A 16,640-nucleotide genomic window follows, 5' to 3' on the forward strand; every position below is an offset into this window, starting at 1 on the left:
ATTTGAGAGCAGAGTTGATGGTGGAAGAAGGGAAGCCCCTTTGTTTAAAAAAGGAAGACATCTCCTTCCAACAAATAATTCTCCATAACTTCCGCCACCTTCAACGGGATCCCACTACCAAGCACATCTTTCCCTCCCCCCCTTTTTCTGCTTTCCGCAGGGATCGCTCCCTACGCGACTCCCTCGTCCACTCGTCCCCCCCATCCCTTCCCACCAATGTCCCTCCTAGCACTTATCCTTGTAAGCGGAACAAGTGCTACACCTGCCCTTACACTTCCTCCCTCACCACCATTCAGGGCCCCAGACAGTCTTTCCAGGTGAGGTGACACTTCACCTGTGAGTCGACTGGTGTGGTATACTGCGTCTGGTGCTCCCGGTGTGGTCTTTTATACATTGGTGAGACCTGACGCAGACTGGGAGACCGTTTCGCTGAACACCTACGCTCGGTCCGCCAGAGAAAGCAGGATCTCCCAGTGGCCACACATTTTAATTCCACAGCCCATTCCCATTCTGATATGTCTATCCATGCCCTCCTCTACTATCAAGATGAAGCCACACTCAGGTTGGAGGAACAACACCTTATATACCAGCTGGGTAGCCTCCAACCTGATGGCATGAACATTGACTTCTCTAACCTCCGTTAATTCCCCTCCTCCCCTTCTTACCCCATCCCTGACATATTTAGTTGTTTGTTTTTTTCTCTCTCTCTGCCCATCACTCTGCCTGTTCTCCATCTCCCTCTGGTGCTCCCCCCTCCCCCTTTCTTTCTCCCGAGGCCTCCCATCCTATGATCCTTTCCCTTCTCCAGCTCTGTATCACTTTCACCAATCACCTTTCCAGCTCTTAGCTTCATCCCATCCCCTCCGGTCTTCTCCTATCATTTCAGATCTCCCCCTCCCCCCACTACTTTCAAATCTCTTAGTATCTTTCCCTTCAGTTAGTCCTGACGAAGGGTCTCAGCCCAAAACGTCGACAGTGCTTCTCCTTATAGATGCTGCCTGGCCTGCTGTGTTTCACTAGCATTTTGTGTGTGTTGTTTGAATTTCCAGCATCTGCAGATTTCCTCGTGTTTGGTTATAATTAAGCATGGTCTGACAGAATGAGATGTAGACACTTGTCTTACTTCTTAAGCAGAGTACTTACTGGAAAAGTTTACCGATAGTTGTACAGAAACCATTAGCAGGTACTCTGCTAGAATAGTCCATCCCAGATGTTGCCCGTTATGGAGCACAAGTTTCTATAGTCCAGATGTTGTTGGCACTCACTATGAATTCATTGCTCAGGGTCAATTCTTAATATCACATAGAACTAAAGCGAAGTGACTGAAACTGGAACCTCAGAAGGAAGTCATAGTGAAATATCTGATCAATGTTTCTGACTGGAAGTCAATTCAGGCACTCTCCCTGTGCCTTTTACATCTAACCTTCACTATTCAGTATGCAGGTCGTGTCAGACTGTAGCTTGAGCAGAAAGGCAGTTTATATCCACCGATGCCGGTAACTCTTGGCATGCTCCGGCAGAAACTATCTTTGAAATGTCAAATATAAAAGTTTCAAAATTCATTATGACAACACAAACAATTAGCATTTGAAACTGCTTCCACTCATGTTGAAATTAAACACATTCACAAGAGAAATGTTTGCTTTTTCAACTCAGCAGAGACCCACAGTAACAAGCAATCATCAGACCACGTGCGTGTGTGACCCTTTCATTTACTTCAAACCTTACTTAATTCAGTTAAGTTTTCTATATCACTGAATGATTAATAATGCTGACAACTATTCAGTGGTAATGGTTGTTACTAAGATGGTTAATAATTCCCAAAATATCTTAGATACCGCAGAAGTCAAGTGCTAAAGAAAATGGAAGCAGTAACGCCAACAGTACTGATGTGGTTATACATAGTGCAACTAACCTGACTTAGATTGTGTTGACATTTAACTAAGGATTGTCATTTTTAAATGAAGACAAAGAACAACATCCAGTTAGTTCGACTGAAGAATTAATCTTGACCTGCAAGTTGTAACTCAGTTACCATTTGGAGAGCTGTGATAAACAATGACAGCAACATCAAGCAACACTGAAGACAGGAAGGAGGGGAGAGAGTGAATTGCCACAGAGATGAAGCAAATTGCAGAGGTGCATTTATAGGACAGCCAGTGAGGGAATGGCTAGAGTTACATAATAAAAGTTGAGACAAGAAAAAATGAGAAATCAACTCAACTGCTTAAATGCTACAAGAAAGTTTGGATTAACTCATTGCTCTTGTTTTCTATTATCATTTCATCTAATGCCACTCAAAAGTACTGATGCAAAAATTCATTTCTTCTATATATATTTATCATTCACACTATAATTGCCAATTTAGTTTGCTTCATCTATATGTGGAATGAAGACCCCTCTAGTTATTATACCACCCTAGTCATGTGCACACTGACATCTTAATTTATACTCTGGCCTACTTTACTACAACCGTTTGGGGGGCAATTTGTGTTTTCAGCCCCTGGCCTTTTCTTGGCTTCAATCAAACTCTGGTTACTACTTGATTTTCACAGCTATGATATTTTTTTTTCTCTGTACTACCTTTATCCCTTTTTTTTTAAAAAATCAGGATTTTCCATCTCTTCTACAAGTTTGCTATCCTAGAAATCTGGACACTGTTAGGGCTGTGAGATTACTAATACAGATGATGATTAGCTCCCATCCTGGCAATATTTCTTGCTGCACTCACCACTCACCACTGCCTCCCAAACCCAAAATGACACGTATTCTGATCCTCATTTTCAATGTATGAACCACATCCATGCTGCCTAGTACCACTAACCCCTATGTGTTCTAATGTTGCTCAATAACCTTACTAATGGCTTCTTAGACTACAAGTACACTTGTGGTTTCCCCTTATCTATTATCTGTTAAATGCAACCTCAAAACCACAACAAAATGAAAAACAAGGGCATTATTAAAAAAGCTATCAAGCAATTATAAAGGGTCTACAAGTAAAATAAATAATTGTAAACAAGATTCTATTATTTATGCTGAGTCTTCTATATTAAGATCAAAAATATAAAATGAGGAAGTCTGCAGTTGTTGGAAATCCAGAGGAACACACACAAAATGCTGGAGGAACTCAGATCAGGCAGCTTCTATAAAAATGAATAACTAGTAGATGTTTTGGGCTGAGATCCTTCTTCAAGACTGGAAGTCGCCAGAATTTAAAAAAATCAACAGATCAGATATACAAGTTATTCAAAACATTGTCTCCACACCACCCTAACATTCATATTTGTACTTGCTTCCCTCTCCCTGCCCAGCATAGGCTTGATTAAATCACAAACAAGAAAAAATCTGCAGATGCTGGGAATGCAAGCAACACACTCACACACAAAGTACTGGAGGAACTCAGCAGGCCAGGCAGCATCCACGGGAAAAAATACAGTCGACGTTTCGGGCTGCTTTTCCACGGATGCTGTCTGGCCTGCTGAGTTCCTCAGCATATGCATGTGTTGATAGGCTTGATTGCCTCCTATAAAAACTTTTTTTTAAAGTATAGTCTGCCTTTCTCGTCCATGACCCTTTGACTCTCCATTCCATCTTTTGCTATCCACTTCATAGCCAATATTTTTGCAGTTGCCTCTTTCCATGATTGCATTTCTTCTGTTCACTGGCCCTCAGCCTACTTTTTCAATTGCAGACATCACATTCACCTGTATATGTATTTAGTGGGTTTTACACTGTGTATCAGCACATCATTGTGTCTTCACTTGACGCCATTCCAAGCACTTATAATCAGGACTGAACTCACTGAATTGAATTGACTTTATCACTTACATCCTTTATATACATGAGGAGTAAAAAGCTGTACATTACGACTCTAAATGTGCAATTTATAGTAATTTATAATAAATATTATGTACAACTGGGTAGTCAATATAACATAGAAATACAGTTGCATCAGCATGAATTAATCAGTCTGATGGCCTGGTGGAAGAAACTGTCCTGGAGCCTGTTGGTCCTGGCTTTATGCTGCAATACGATTTCCCCGATGGTAGCAGATGGAATAGTTTGTGGTTGAGGTGATCCTTCAGACCCTTTTTACAAAACTGTCTTTGTAAATATCCTGAATAGTGGGAAGTTCACACCACTCTCTGCAGAGACTTGTGATTGAGGGAAGTACAGTTCCCATACCAGGCAATGATGCAGCCAGTCAGGATGCTCGCAATTGTGCCCCTATAGAAAGTTCTTAGGATTTGGGGGCCCATACCAAACTTCTTCAACCGTCTGAGGTGAAAGAAGCGCTGTTGTGCCTTTTTCACCACACAGCCGGTATGTATAGACCACGTGAGAACCTCAGTGATGTGTATGCCGAGGTACTTAAAGCCGTTCACCCTCTCAACCCCAAATCCATTGATGTCAATAGAGGTAAGCCTGTCTCCATTCCTCCTGAGGTCCACAACCAGCTCCATTGTTTTTGCAACGTTGAGGGAGAGGTTGTTTTCCTGACACCACTGTGTCAGGGTGATGACTTCTTCTCTGTAGGCTGCCTCATTATTATTTGAGATTGGGCCAATGAGTGTAGTATCATCAGCACATTTAATTAGCAGATTGGAGCTGTGGGTGGCGACACAGTCATGGGTATAGAGATAGTAAAGGAGGGGGCTTAGTACACAGCCCTGAGGAGCACCTGTGTTGAGGGTCAGAGGTGAGGGAGCCCACTCTTACCACCTGCCAGCGATCTGACAGGAAGTCCAGGATCCAGCTACACAAGGCAGGGTGAAGGCTGAGGTCTCCGAGCTTCTTGTTGAACCTGGAGGGAATTATGGTGTTGAATGCTGAACTGTGGTCCAAGAACAGCATTCTCACATAAGCATCCCTCTTCTCCAGGTGTGTAAGGATGGTGTGTACAGCTGTGGCTATTGCGTCTTGAATCTGAATATGGAGTACTGTCAGTTCTGGCAGCAGCACAGAGAGAAGGTACTAACATATGTTGGTACATCACCAAACTCAAGAGAAAGGCCTCAGATTTTTTAATCAGCAAATGTAGACATCACAATTAGATTCTGATATATTCATAATATCAAATCTATCTTGTGCCTGGTACAGTGTTGCTATCTAAAGATTAACGAGGCAGTGACTCTCTCAAAAAATATTCCATTTAATATTTGGCCTGGTTCATTATGTACATCTCCTCTATTATTTATTGAACTTGTCTAATAACACTCAACTAAACAAATTACAATGGAACTTGAACTTCGCAATTATGACTGAAGGCCTTGTATTTTTATTAAAATGACACATTCATTTAAACTTTAAGGACCTTTTCTGCCAACAACACACTTTCAATATATAAAAACAACTAGGCTCTGAGAACTTTAGCTACCAATTTTTATGACTAATTGTCACAGAGACATACATACACTGTATGTAGTTGGGTGGACTTAAGGTTATAATATCTTGGGGTTTGTATATGATGGATAATTTTGCCAGAACATACAAGCTCCTGGGACTTGATAACCCAAGCCCTGCACCAACCTGTTCCAGTTCAAGCTCGTAAATCTCCAACCGTCCAAGCAGACATCCCTCTGGAGAAGACTGATTACTTTCCATATCTTGGCACCCTTCTTTCTTCAAGAACCAACACTGACCTTGAAATAAATCACAAAGTAGGCTGTGCGCGTGGAGCTTTTGCCAGGCTGAGAAAGAGGGTTTTTGAAGATCAGGAGATCAAGACCAACACTAAGCTTCTGGTCTATAAAGCTATAGTCCTCCCCTCCCCTTATATGGAATGGAGTCATGGACAACTTACAGCAGGCACATAAGATCTCAAGAATCTTACTATCAAAAATGCCTTTGAAAGATTCTGAGAGTCAGCTGGAGGAAAAGGCGTACTAACTCTAGTATCCTGGAGGAAGCTAGCATTAATTCCATAGCCACAATCGTGACTCTACACCAATTGTGATGGGTCACCCACATCATCCGTATGCCAGACTCCCGCCTCCCTAAACATCTCATGTTCAGCAACTCAAGGATGTAAAGCCCACTCCTGGGGGGCAGAAAACGTGGTTCAAGGACAATATCAAGACCCACCCTGAGGAAATGCCACATCAATCCGAATGGATGGAAGAAATTTTCCCAGGATAGGGAAAGCTGGAGAAGGACTGTCTATGAGGGGACTGCACGGCTCGAAGAATACCTCCGTCATGCCGCTGAGACTAAGCGGCTTCAACACAAGGAGAGACTGGGGAAGGCCCAACCAGCTACATCCACCACCACATCAACATCCTACACCTGCCAACACTACAGTAGGACTTGTGGATCATGGATCAGCCTCTTCAGTCATTTCAAGATCCGCAAGTCAGCAGATCAAGCACCAGGAGAAGAATCATACTATCGTGATCCTTGATGATGATGATATATCTAGGGATTGTATTGGATTTGAGCTCCCACTACCTAGTAAATGCCCTCAATGGTGCACGTCTCAGACAGCCTCTGACAACCAAACCCAACTCCTGGCCTCGATGTGTAGCTAAACCCAGTGCAGCTGTTTCTACAGACAGAAGGCGCAAAGGCAAGTTACTAGTTCCTTAAAACCATTCTCTTCGGGCAGATAGGGCTCATCAGCTCATCTAGGAAAAGGAAAACTCCAATCTCAAACCTCTGCTACCTTGTGGCTATAGCCACATGGGGAGGTTTCAGGAGTAAACTTAGAGGGAGAATGCGGAGCTGGAGTGCTTGAGGCAGTCCTATGTCCATGGTCAGCCCTGACCAACAGGGGGCCTCTGTTGAGTGGAGAGTGCTGGGACTTGGACTCACAGTGATGACACCTTTATCCAGGCAGAAGGTGAATGATGATGAGTAATCCAGCAATGGTAAACCAGATTAGAGACAAATAGAACTACCAAAAGCAGAACAAAACAGTTTTTGCCTCATTGCTGCTGTATCTTATCATTTTCTGAATTAGGGAAGGATTAGGTTAATTGTTGTCACAGGCATACATACACAAGGTATAAATGTCATGGAAGTTACCTTGATGTGGCAGCAGGACAGTACATTACAAGATGAAACTAACATAACAACCTGAAATTAAGTTATACTTAACAGAGATCAGGGAAAAAAACATCGTGAGTTTCAGATATTTAGGTTTTCAGACCTGGAGTCAAAGTACACCGAAACAGGCCTCCAGTTTATCTCGACCATGCCAAACTATTATTCTGCCTAGTTCCATCAGCCTGCTCCCAGACCCAAAGCCCTCTATTCCCCCTCCTGCCCTTATACCTATCCAAATTTCTTAAATGTTGAAATTGAACCCGCATTCGCCACTTTCGCTGGCAGCTCGTTCCACACACTCACCTTCCTCCAACATGAAGAGGTTCCCACTCATATTCGCCTTAAACACTTCACCTTTCACCCTTAACCCATGACCCCTAGTTCTCATCTCACCCAACCTCAATGCAAAAAGGATGCTTGCATTTACCTTATCTATACCAGTCATATTTTGTATACCTCTACCAAATCTCCCCTCGTTCTCCTATGCTCTAGGGAATAAAGAATTCCCTTCCCCTACAACTCAGGTTCTCAAGTCCTGGCAACTTCTTTGTAAATTTTTCTCTTTTCAATCTTATTGATATCTTTCTTGTAGATGTGACCAGAACTGCACACAATACTCAAAATTAGGCCTCACTAACATCTTATACAACATAACATTCCAACTCCTGTACTCATTACTTGATTTACGAAGACCATTGTGCCAAAAGCTGTCTTTGCAACCCTATCTACCTGTGACACCACTTTCAAGGAATTATGGATCGGTAGTCTCAGATCTTCCTTTTCTACCACATTCCACAGTGTCCTGCCACTCACTGTGCAAGTTCTACCTTGGTTTGTCCTCCCAAGTGCAGCACCCATTAAATTTCTGCAGGATGATATGCTAAAAGCGCTTATTCTGGCTTCTGTAAGTATTTTGTCCATTATTTTAGTTATGTTTCCAATCAATATTGACTCCATTCACCTCTGCTGGATGCTGATAATTCAGGACTTGATGTAATGCATTTGAATGGGAGAGAGGCAAATAAATTCTCTTATTGGAGATGATAACTGTATCAGTCCAAGAAGGTATTCTTGGATATAACAACCTCCTGAACAACCAGCAGAACTTCCAGTTGCTAGCTTTCCCCAAATGATACATCCAATGGGATCTGCCAAATGATTCTCTGAAGAACAGCAATGAAGGGTGTAGTATGTGTAACCATAATTAGATGTCCAGGGTCACTATCCATAACACCATGTATTACAGAATTAGAACTCGGTTGTTTTAAATATCAAACATTCATATTTCATGCAGACAGATGTCAATATCCCAACAAGCCAGGCCTGTTAGCAAGGATTTACAGCAATAACACACTGGAATAAAACTGTGCTTGCAATTCGAGATTTGGCTACATTCAATTTCATGCTAAATTGGCAAAAATTAACTAAAAGAATGCAAAGAAAAGGTCAGTGTCAAACAGGTTTCATTAAAATAAATTTGAAATTAATGAGATCAAAATTAACTCACTAAAGTTTATATTCTTGAAAATAGTTTCTTTTCAATATGAATTTCAATAAATAGACCATTAAAATGTCAAAGAGATTAATTGCTCTACCTTACACAGTTAGTTTGATCTTTAGTAGCTTTAAAAAACTTGCCAGTGGCTGATGAATGAGGTAGAAATCTTGCCAAATAAGGTCCATCTAGCCCAGTGATACTGTCTCTTCTCACAATAAGTCAGCCAAAAACACTGTAAAACTTTAATAAACATTTACCAATAAAATCCATTTCCTTTTTTTTTAAATGAAGCTCCAAACATAATTGAAAGAAGCCTAAATGTTCCTAGATGGGGAAAATATTCCTATTGCCCCATAAACTTCAAAGAAAGAAAACTATATTTTTTTCTGCCAAAAGTCTTATGGACACTTGATGACTGGCATGGGCATAGTGGGCCAATACTGTAGTCTGTTTCCATGCGCTCTGATTCCAAGCAACGATCTCCAGTAAGTGAGGGTTTACCTGCATCTGTCTTTGACAGCAAAATGCATTACATCATTAAATCCCTGTTTATCATCCAGGGGTTGGGGTCAGTATCGAGCAGAAAAGTAACCGAGAGCGCCAATAAATACTGTGGCTACAAAAGCAGCTGAGAGGTTGCAGAATTTACGGCAAGTGTCTCATTTCCTCTTTCCTCCCCAAAGACTTTCCACTATTTGGTTAAGTGAACATCCAACAATAATTGAGTGACCTAGTATAATCCCTGGGCAAAGCAGCTCACCCACATCCATACATGAAACTTTCATTCCCTGCACCACCAGGGCAATGATCAGATATAAAATGCACAGCAGAAACTAACCAAAACCTTTTCACGATCATCTTATTACTCATGCCTTTTGGCACCTAGAAGAATACAGCAATGGTAAAAGTGGGGGGAGCAATGAGTACTGATACAAGTACTCTTTGAAGTTATACAGCATCCTGACTAGATAATATATTGTATCCCCTTCAGTGATTAGATCTAAATCCAGGAACTCTTTACTCAATCATATAGTCAAGTCAAGTCAAATTTATTTATATAGCACATTTAAAAACAGCCCACATTGACCAAAATGCTGTACAGATCAGAGCAGAGCAAAAATCACAAATACAAGAAACACAAACATAACCAACAAGGTAAACAGCTTATAGGCACAAAAGAAACAACACAAGGGCCTAGGGACAAGCCAAAAAACAGCCACATCAGGAGGATCCAAACGCGAGTGAATAAAGGTAAGTTTTGAGCCTGGATTTCAAAGAGTCGATGGAGGGGGCAGATCTGATAGGGAGGGGAATGCTGTTCCACAGTCTAGGGGCTACAACAGCAAAGGCGCGGTCACCCCGAACTTAAGTTTAGATCGCGGGACAGCCAGGAGCCCCAAGTCAGCTGACCTGAGGGTCCTGGAAGTAGAATAAGGGGTTAGAAGGTCTGTGATATAGGGGGGGGGGGCAGCCCATTTAGGGCTTTATAAACAAACAGGAGAATCTTGAAATCAATTCTGAACCGTACTGACAGCCAGTGGGGGGAGGCGGGGATAGGAGTAATATGGTCCCTCTTCCGGGCCCCTGTCAGGAGCCTGGCTGCAGCATTCTGGACCAGTTGCAGGTGGGACAGGGATGACTGACTAGTGCCAGTATACAGGCAGTTGGAGTAGTCCAATTGGGAGCATATAAGGGCGTGGATGACTTTCTCGAGATTTTTTAAAAAGGGAAACTGCTTGATTTCGGCAACAGTACGAAGATGGAAAAAACTGGCTTTTACTACTGCATTAACTTGCTTGTCAAACTTAAAGGTGGAATCAAATATCGCACCAAGGTTTTTAATATGGGGTTTGACAAGGGTGGACAGGTTACCAAGATTGTTGGTAATCACTGTGATGGAGTCAGGGGGCCAAATAGGACAACTTCAGACTTGCCTTTATTCAGCTGTAAGAAGTTTTGTGCAGTCCAACACTTCATGTCCTCCCCAGATAGATTGCACAGTTCACAGTAGCTCACTGTCACCTTCCCAAAGGAAATTAGGGATGGACAATAATTGTGTTTGTTATATGTGTTAAATATTTGGTTGCTTACATACACTGCCAATAGCCATTCCAAGGCTGCAATACAGATGACTGCTTAATGATTACACTGGGAAATTCTAGCTTCAAGCTAACAACTCTGATCCAAGACACCATTTGTAAACAAATCTATCTTGTGCCTGCTACAGTGTTGCTACCTAAAGATTAACAAGGCAGTGAGTTTCACAGAAAATATTCCATTTAATATTTGGCCTTTGAATATCGCCTGTGTTATTCATTGAACTTGTCTAACAACACTCAACTAAACAAATTATGATGGAACTTGAAGGTTGCAGTTACGACCAAAAGCTTTGTACTTTTATTAAAATGACATATTCATTTAAAATGTAAGGACCTCCTCTGCCAATAATACAAGATATTTAGAACAGAATGCAAGAGTATTTCATTACACTGAGTTGTGAAGCTGTAGAATTCAATTCAAGGGCTTTGAGGCTGAGGCAAACATCATCTCACCATTTAAGTTTCGATAGATTATGTAAATGAAGGACAAGATAAGTGGTGACGGTGGATACAATTCTATATTCTTTCATGGAGATACATGCCACTGTAGCCAAGTTGGGTTAAAAAAAAAAGATAACACTGAGGGACTGTACATCATGTATCTAATTTTGAGGATTCTATGCATTTCTGGTAGCTCTATTACATGAAGGATGTGGAGGCCTTGGAGAGTGTATAGAAGAGCTTCACTAGGATGCAGCCAAATTAGAGAGTTTTAGGTATTAGGTATTGGACAAACTTGAATTGATTCCTCTGAGGCACTGGAGGCTGAGTGGAAACCTCAAAATTAAGAGAGGCATAGATAGAGCAGATAGTTGGAATATTTTCCTCAGAATAGAAATGTCAAGCACTAGAGGATGTTGCTTTAAAACGTGAGGGAGAAAGTTTAAAGGTGATGTGTGGCTAAGTGTTTTTACACAGAGACTGGTGGGTGCTGGGATGATGGTGGAAGCTGACACGACAGTGGCGTTTAAAAAGACACATGAGCGCGTAGGGAATGAAGGATATGGGTCATTTGTAGGCAGGTAGGTTTAATTTAGTTTGACATCATGATAGGGTGCCTATTCCTTGTCTATGTTTCCTGAGTCACATCTTGAGACCAGACTCCAAATCAGCAAAGATCAATCAAAGAGAAAAAAAAATCAATATAATCTTGGCATGAACACACTTAGTCCATCTGCTCTGCCACATCATTTTTTTTTAAAACAAAATTGCCAAATAAAAATAGGAGATGGAATTTAAACAAAACAAGTAAAAAATTGTGCATTTGGGAAGTCAGACTAGTGCAAGTCATAAAGTGATGGGCAAAGCCCTAGCAGTGTTGTTGAACTGAGTTCCTCAAAGGTGGCATATAGGTAGGTAGGATGGAGAAAATACAGGATATGGCATGTTCACCTTCAGAGGGAACTGAGTTCAAGGTTTGGGTCACATTACAGTAGTGTATAATGTGGTTAGGTCGCACATGGAGTATTACACTTTTTGCCACACGACAGGAAAAGGAAGAATTATACTAGAGAGAGTGCAGAAAAGATTCACAAGAATGATGCTGAGACTGGAGGGCTTGAGTTATAAGGATAGTCTGGGACTCTTCTCTCTGGAGCAAAGCAAGTTAAGAGACTGGGAGGGAATGACCCGAATCTTTGATTTTTATTTTGAATGGGCTCGCTGCCAAGGGACCTTCCCTACAAATGCACCAATTGGAAAAGGAGGAGTGTGCACAATTCCCAGTTTGTTGCTTTGAGGTATGGCACTTGACAAATGGAGTGGTCAATGAAAGCATGGTCATTAACCTCGATTGCTTTCATTTCATTTCCATTATTTCAGCCCTTCACTAACAATTTCTGCTACAGGGATGAAGGAGTTTCAAAACATAGAAGAGAATAAGTGCAGATCATGAGTGAAGAACCATTAGTAAAATTAGTAAACCAGATAAATAAAAGCCATGTTTATGGTGTATTCCAAAATACTGCATGATATAGCAAGGTGAATTTTTCCTTTGTTTGGGATGGTTACCCTGAGCCTGCTTTGGTTATGCTCCACTCTTCCTTGTTGGGCTTCAATTTTCTTGTAGGCCTCAGCTCAGCTAGAAGGTAATGGTCACCACTGCCAGTGATAGCTGCCACATTTGAAAGCCAAGATATCAAATTTTAGAAAGGTATAGCAATGGAGTCACTGTGACATACAGTACGCAAACAGGCCCTTTAACACAGTGACTGCTCAATGATAACCGTTAAACACCTATTTACACCAATCCTAAAGAAATCCCCTTTTCCATTCCCTCCGCAGATTCTACTAACCACCTCCACACCAGGAGCAATTTACAGTGACTAATTACTCAAACAATCCATGGGTGTTTGGGTGATCAGAGCGCTCAGAGGAAGTCCACATGGCCACAGGTAGAGCATGTAGACAAAGATCAGCCAAGGCCAGGACCGAACTCAGATCTCGGGTGCTGAGGCACAGGCTCTCCTGTGTCAATCTGCTCCATATCAGAACCTAACTGACATACAGTACCGCCAAGTTTTCTCTCAGACTTCAGACTCAGCTGTAAGCTTGCTCAGGTCCAGAGGAGACTGGGGAAAGCTGGTTGCTGGGCTGACTCACACCAAAAGGGGATTTCCTGACACTACCCCAGCGGCATTGCCAACCCTCTGATTACCATTTCTAAAGCTGAGGAATAAGGCTGAGGCTGCTGAGATTGTGGTTCCGACTTAGGCTACGTCCACACCAGACCGGATAATTTTGAAAACGCCAGTTTCGCTTAAAAACAATAGGCGTCCACACCAGGCGTTTTTAAAAATACATCTGTCCACATTAAAATGGATATTTCGGCGAATCTCCTCCTCCTGCGCATGTGCAGGACTCATCTACCGAAAACAAGCAACATGTTTGGTGTCGAATCTTGCTGTGAAAGACTTGGTGCGCGTTTGTTCAGTTACAGACTAGAAAAACTTAAATGACAGACAGCTGTTGGCTCTCGCGCAGGAGGACTTAAAAGTAAAAAAAAAACAAATACTGGAGCGTATGGAGGCAACCGACAGGGAGTTCACGGACAGATCGACCCGGCTGACGACGAACATTGAACATCTGACGAACTCTGTTGCATTAATAAAGCACCTTGTTAAATGTATAAAACATGTCTGCATCAGTGTTATCCTGTATTTCTATAAAATGTTACATTAGGCTGTTACACATCTATTGTAAGAGAAGTACTTGCATAAATAGGTAAACCACCTTCATACGAGCAAGGACAGAAAACAGGGCAAAATGAATATACTTATTTATGCAGTAAGTTATGGGTCAAAGTACTTGGTGAGTACATTTCTAACTCTTCTGGCTTCAGTCTCGTTGCCGTCTGTTCTGAAATTGTTAGGTTGCGTTCAAGAAAACAATGAAATGGCGCGCTGCCGTCACCATCTGTTCCGGCACGTCATGACAGTGTTTTTAGATTTCTCCGGTTACCCCGTCCACACTGCTCCGGCCAATCCAGTGTTTTCAAAATTACACACCCTGGAGAGCGTTTCTGAAAAGCTCCGTTTTTGGAGGAGGAAAACGTCATTTCAGTGTGGACGGAGGGTAAAAATGAAGAGAAAAAGCTTCGGTTACAGATTTATCCGGTGTATGTAGACATAGCCTTAGTTGCTCTTTTAAGTTTGTAGGGATGGTTTTGGAGACAGAAGAGGGAGTTAGAGGTCAGGTTAGGGTTTTGAGACAGGATTTTTTTCTCTTTAGTGACACAGCACGAAGCGGGCCCTATGAATCATGCTGCCCTGGCAACCCAGCAGAAACTCAATTAAACCTAGCCTAATCACGGGACACATTTTAATAACCAATTACACACCCGGTACGTCTTTGGAGTGAGAGAGGAAACTGGAGAACCTTGAAAAAGTCCATGCATTCCACGGGAAGGATGTACATAAACTCCTTACCGAATGGCACTGGAAATGAACGTTGAGCTCTGGAACATCCCAAGCTGTAATAGTGTGCGCTAACCAGTACACCGCTGTGGGGCATGTGGAGAAAGTCAGGCCTTGACCCTCCATTCAAAGTCCAATGACATGGATGGGTGATGAAAGATATCTGCAGTTCAGGCCTCTGCTTGACACCAAGGACATCAATATGGTCGGGTGACAAAGGACATTCATGCAGTCGGGCTGTCCCAGTCAGTGTGTCCCAGGATCGGATGTCCATGTGAACAGGGCGCACGAGGGTCGATCAATCGGCACACCAGTTAGAGCCTGACGTTGGGGGTCCTATCATTCACCATTCCAGGGTCAATACCAAAGATTGGAGCCCAACAGTCAATCAGAAATTTAGAAGGCCAAGCCAATGGTTGAAGCCTGGAGACTTGATGCCCAGATGCTCAAACTGGAGTTGGAGGACAGTCCACATGTGTGGAAGTGGGTGGGAGGGAGGAAAGAGACTTGTTTTGCTGTTGTTTCGTTGCTTGTTGTGTTCTGTGTTGCTCTGCTGAGAATTGTGGAGCATGCTATGTTGACACCGGAATGTGTGGTGACACTTGTGGGTTTCCCCCAGCACATCCCTATGTTATGTTGGTTGCTCATGTAAATGACGCATTTTACTATATGTTTCCATGTATGTGATAAGTAAATCTGAATCTAATTCAGCAGAGAAATCTCATACTTGGGAATATACTTGTGATATAGTTGCAATCTGGTTTACTCCTTCATCTATAGAAAATGCAGGTGGTGGGGGTTGGGAGGAAGAGGTGGAGGAAGATGCATGAGAAAAAAAGCAGGATGTGAGTACTGTTCCTTCATTGTAATGCAAATTCAACAGCTGAGAACTACCAATGTCCAAAAACAACTTTTTCTGGGCTATGAGGATTGTGGTGGAACATGCCAATGACTACACAAAAACTTAACTTTGTTGTAGTAATGCTCTCAAACACTCCTTACACTTTTCCCTCCATTACAAGATTAACTGAGACACAACCACAGCGGGCCCAAGCTGGAGAAAACACCAACATCCAGGCAAAATCTTGCAGAAAAGGGGATATCTGGGTTTATCAGGACATCTTCAGGGATTGATCATGTTTTTGTTATAATAACATGTTACTGATAACTTACCAGCATGGCTTCAGTACTTTTGTCAGGCATGGTCTGAATAAGTTGTTCAGAGTTTTCACTCTACACTCTTCAAGAACTTTTGCTCAGCTCAGTCACTGCTGCCCTCTGCCTCTTTCTTGCTGTGACTGTATCGAGCTTCCCTTTCACTCTGTTACATGCCCGTCCAGGAATCTTGAATACTCTGAAATGATATTTGACACAATCCAGATCATGACACTTGTATCAGATTCTAAATCAGATGATTTAATTGCAATAACGATCTGGTTAATACACACTTGATTAATTGCATTTTTATTTTGTACATTTATAATGAACTGAATTCCTCCAAAATTCATTATTTCACATTCAAAGCTTTTTTAAAATTATTTCCTTGTGAACAGTCAACAACCTGAAGTATAGTATATTTCAAATAAACTATATTCAGAGAGTCAAAGAGTACTAGAGCACAGAAACTGGCCACCTGTCTACACCATGTCAAACTGTTATTCTGCCTCGTCACACACATCTGGACCATAGGCCTCCATTCCCCTCCATCCATTTCCTTATCGAAACAAATCTTAGATGTTGAAATCTAGCTTGCGTCCATCACTTCTGCTGGCAGCTCGGTCCACTCTTGGACCACCCTCTAAGTGAAGATGTTTTCCCTCAGGCTCCTCTTAAATATTTCACCTTAACCTATGACCCCGAGTTCTAGTCTCACCCAACTTCAGCAGAAAAAGCTTGCTTGCATTTACCCTATTTTTGCCCCTTTTTATTTTGTATACCTCTTTCAAATCTCCCCTGATCCTTCTGTACTCCCGGGAATAAGGTCTTAACCTATTCCACCTTCCCTGTAATTCAGGTCCTCGAGTCCCAGCAAACTTGTAAATTTTCGCCTTCAATTTTATTAACATCTTTCTTGTACTTAGGTGA

At 42.0% G+C, this 16,640-nt stretch overlaps 1 protein-coding gene across 1 annotated transcript in view; it reads right to left on the reverse strand.

The window, feature by feature from the left end:
- Positions 1–16,640, reverse strand: part of slc6a9 (solute carrier family 6 member 9) — a 257,010-nt gene that overhangs the window by 207,508 nt on the left and 32,862 nt on the right. Inside the window, exon 2 of the mRNA XM_073062905.1 lies at positions 15,729–15,909. Coding sequence (XP_072919006.1) covers positions 15,729–15,758 — 30 coding nt within the window. The 5' untranslated portion in view covers positions 15,759–15,909. The remainder of the gene's footprint in view (positions 1–15,728; positions 15,910–16,640) is intronic.

This window comes from Hemitrygon akajei, chromosome 12 (assembly GCF_048418815.1).
Source record: "Hemitrygon akajei chromosome 12, sHemAka1.3, whole genome shotgun sequence".
Taxonomy (NCBI): Eukaryota; Metazoa; Chordata; class Chondrichthyes; order Myliobatiformes; family Dasyatidae; genus Hemitrygon; species Hemitrygon akajei.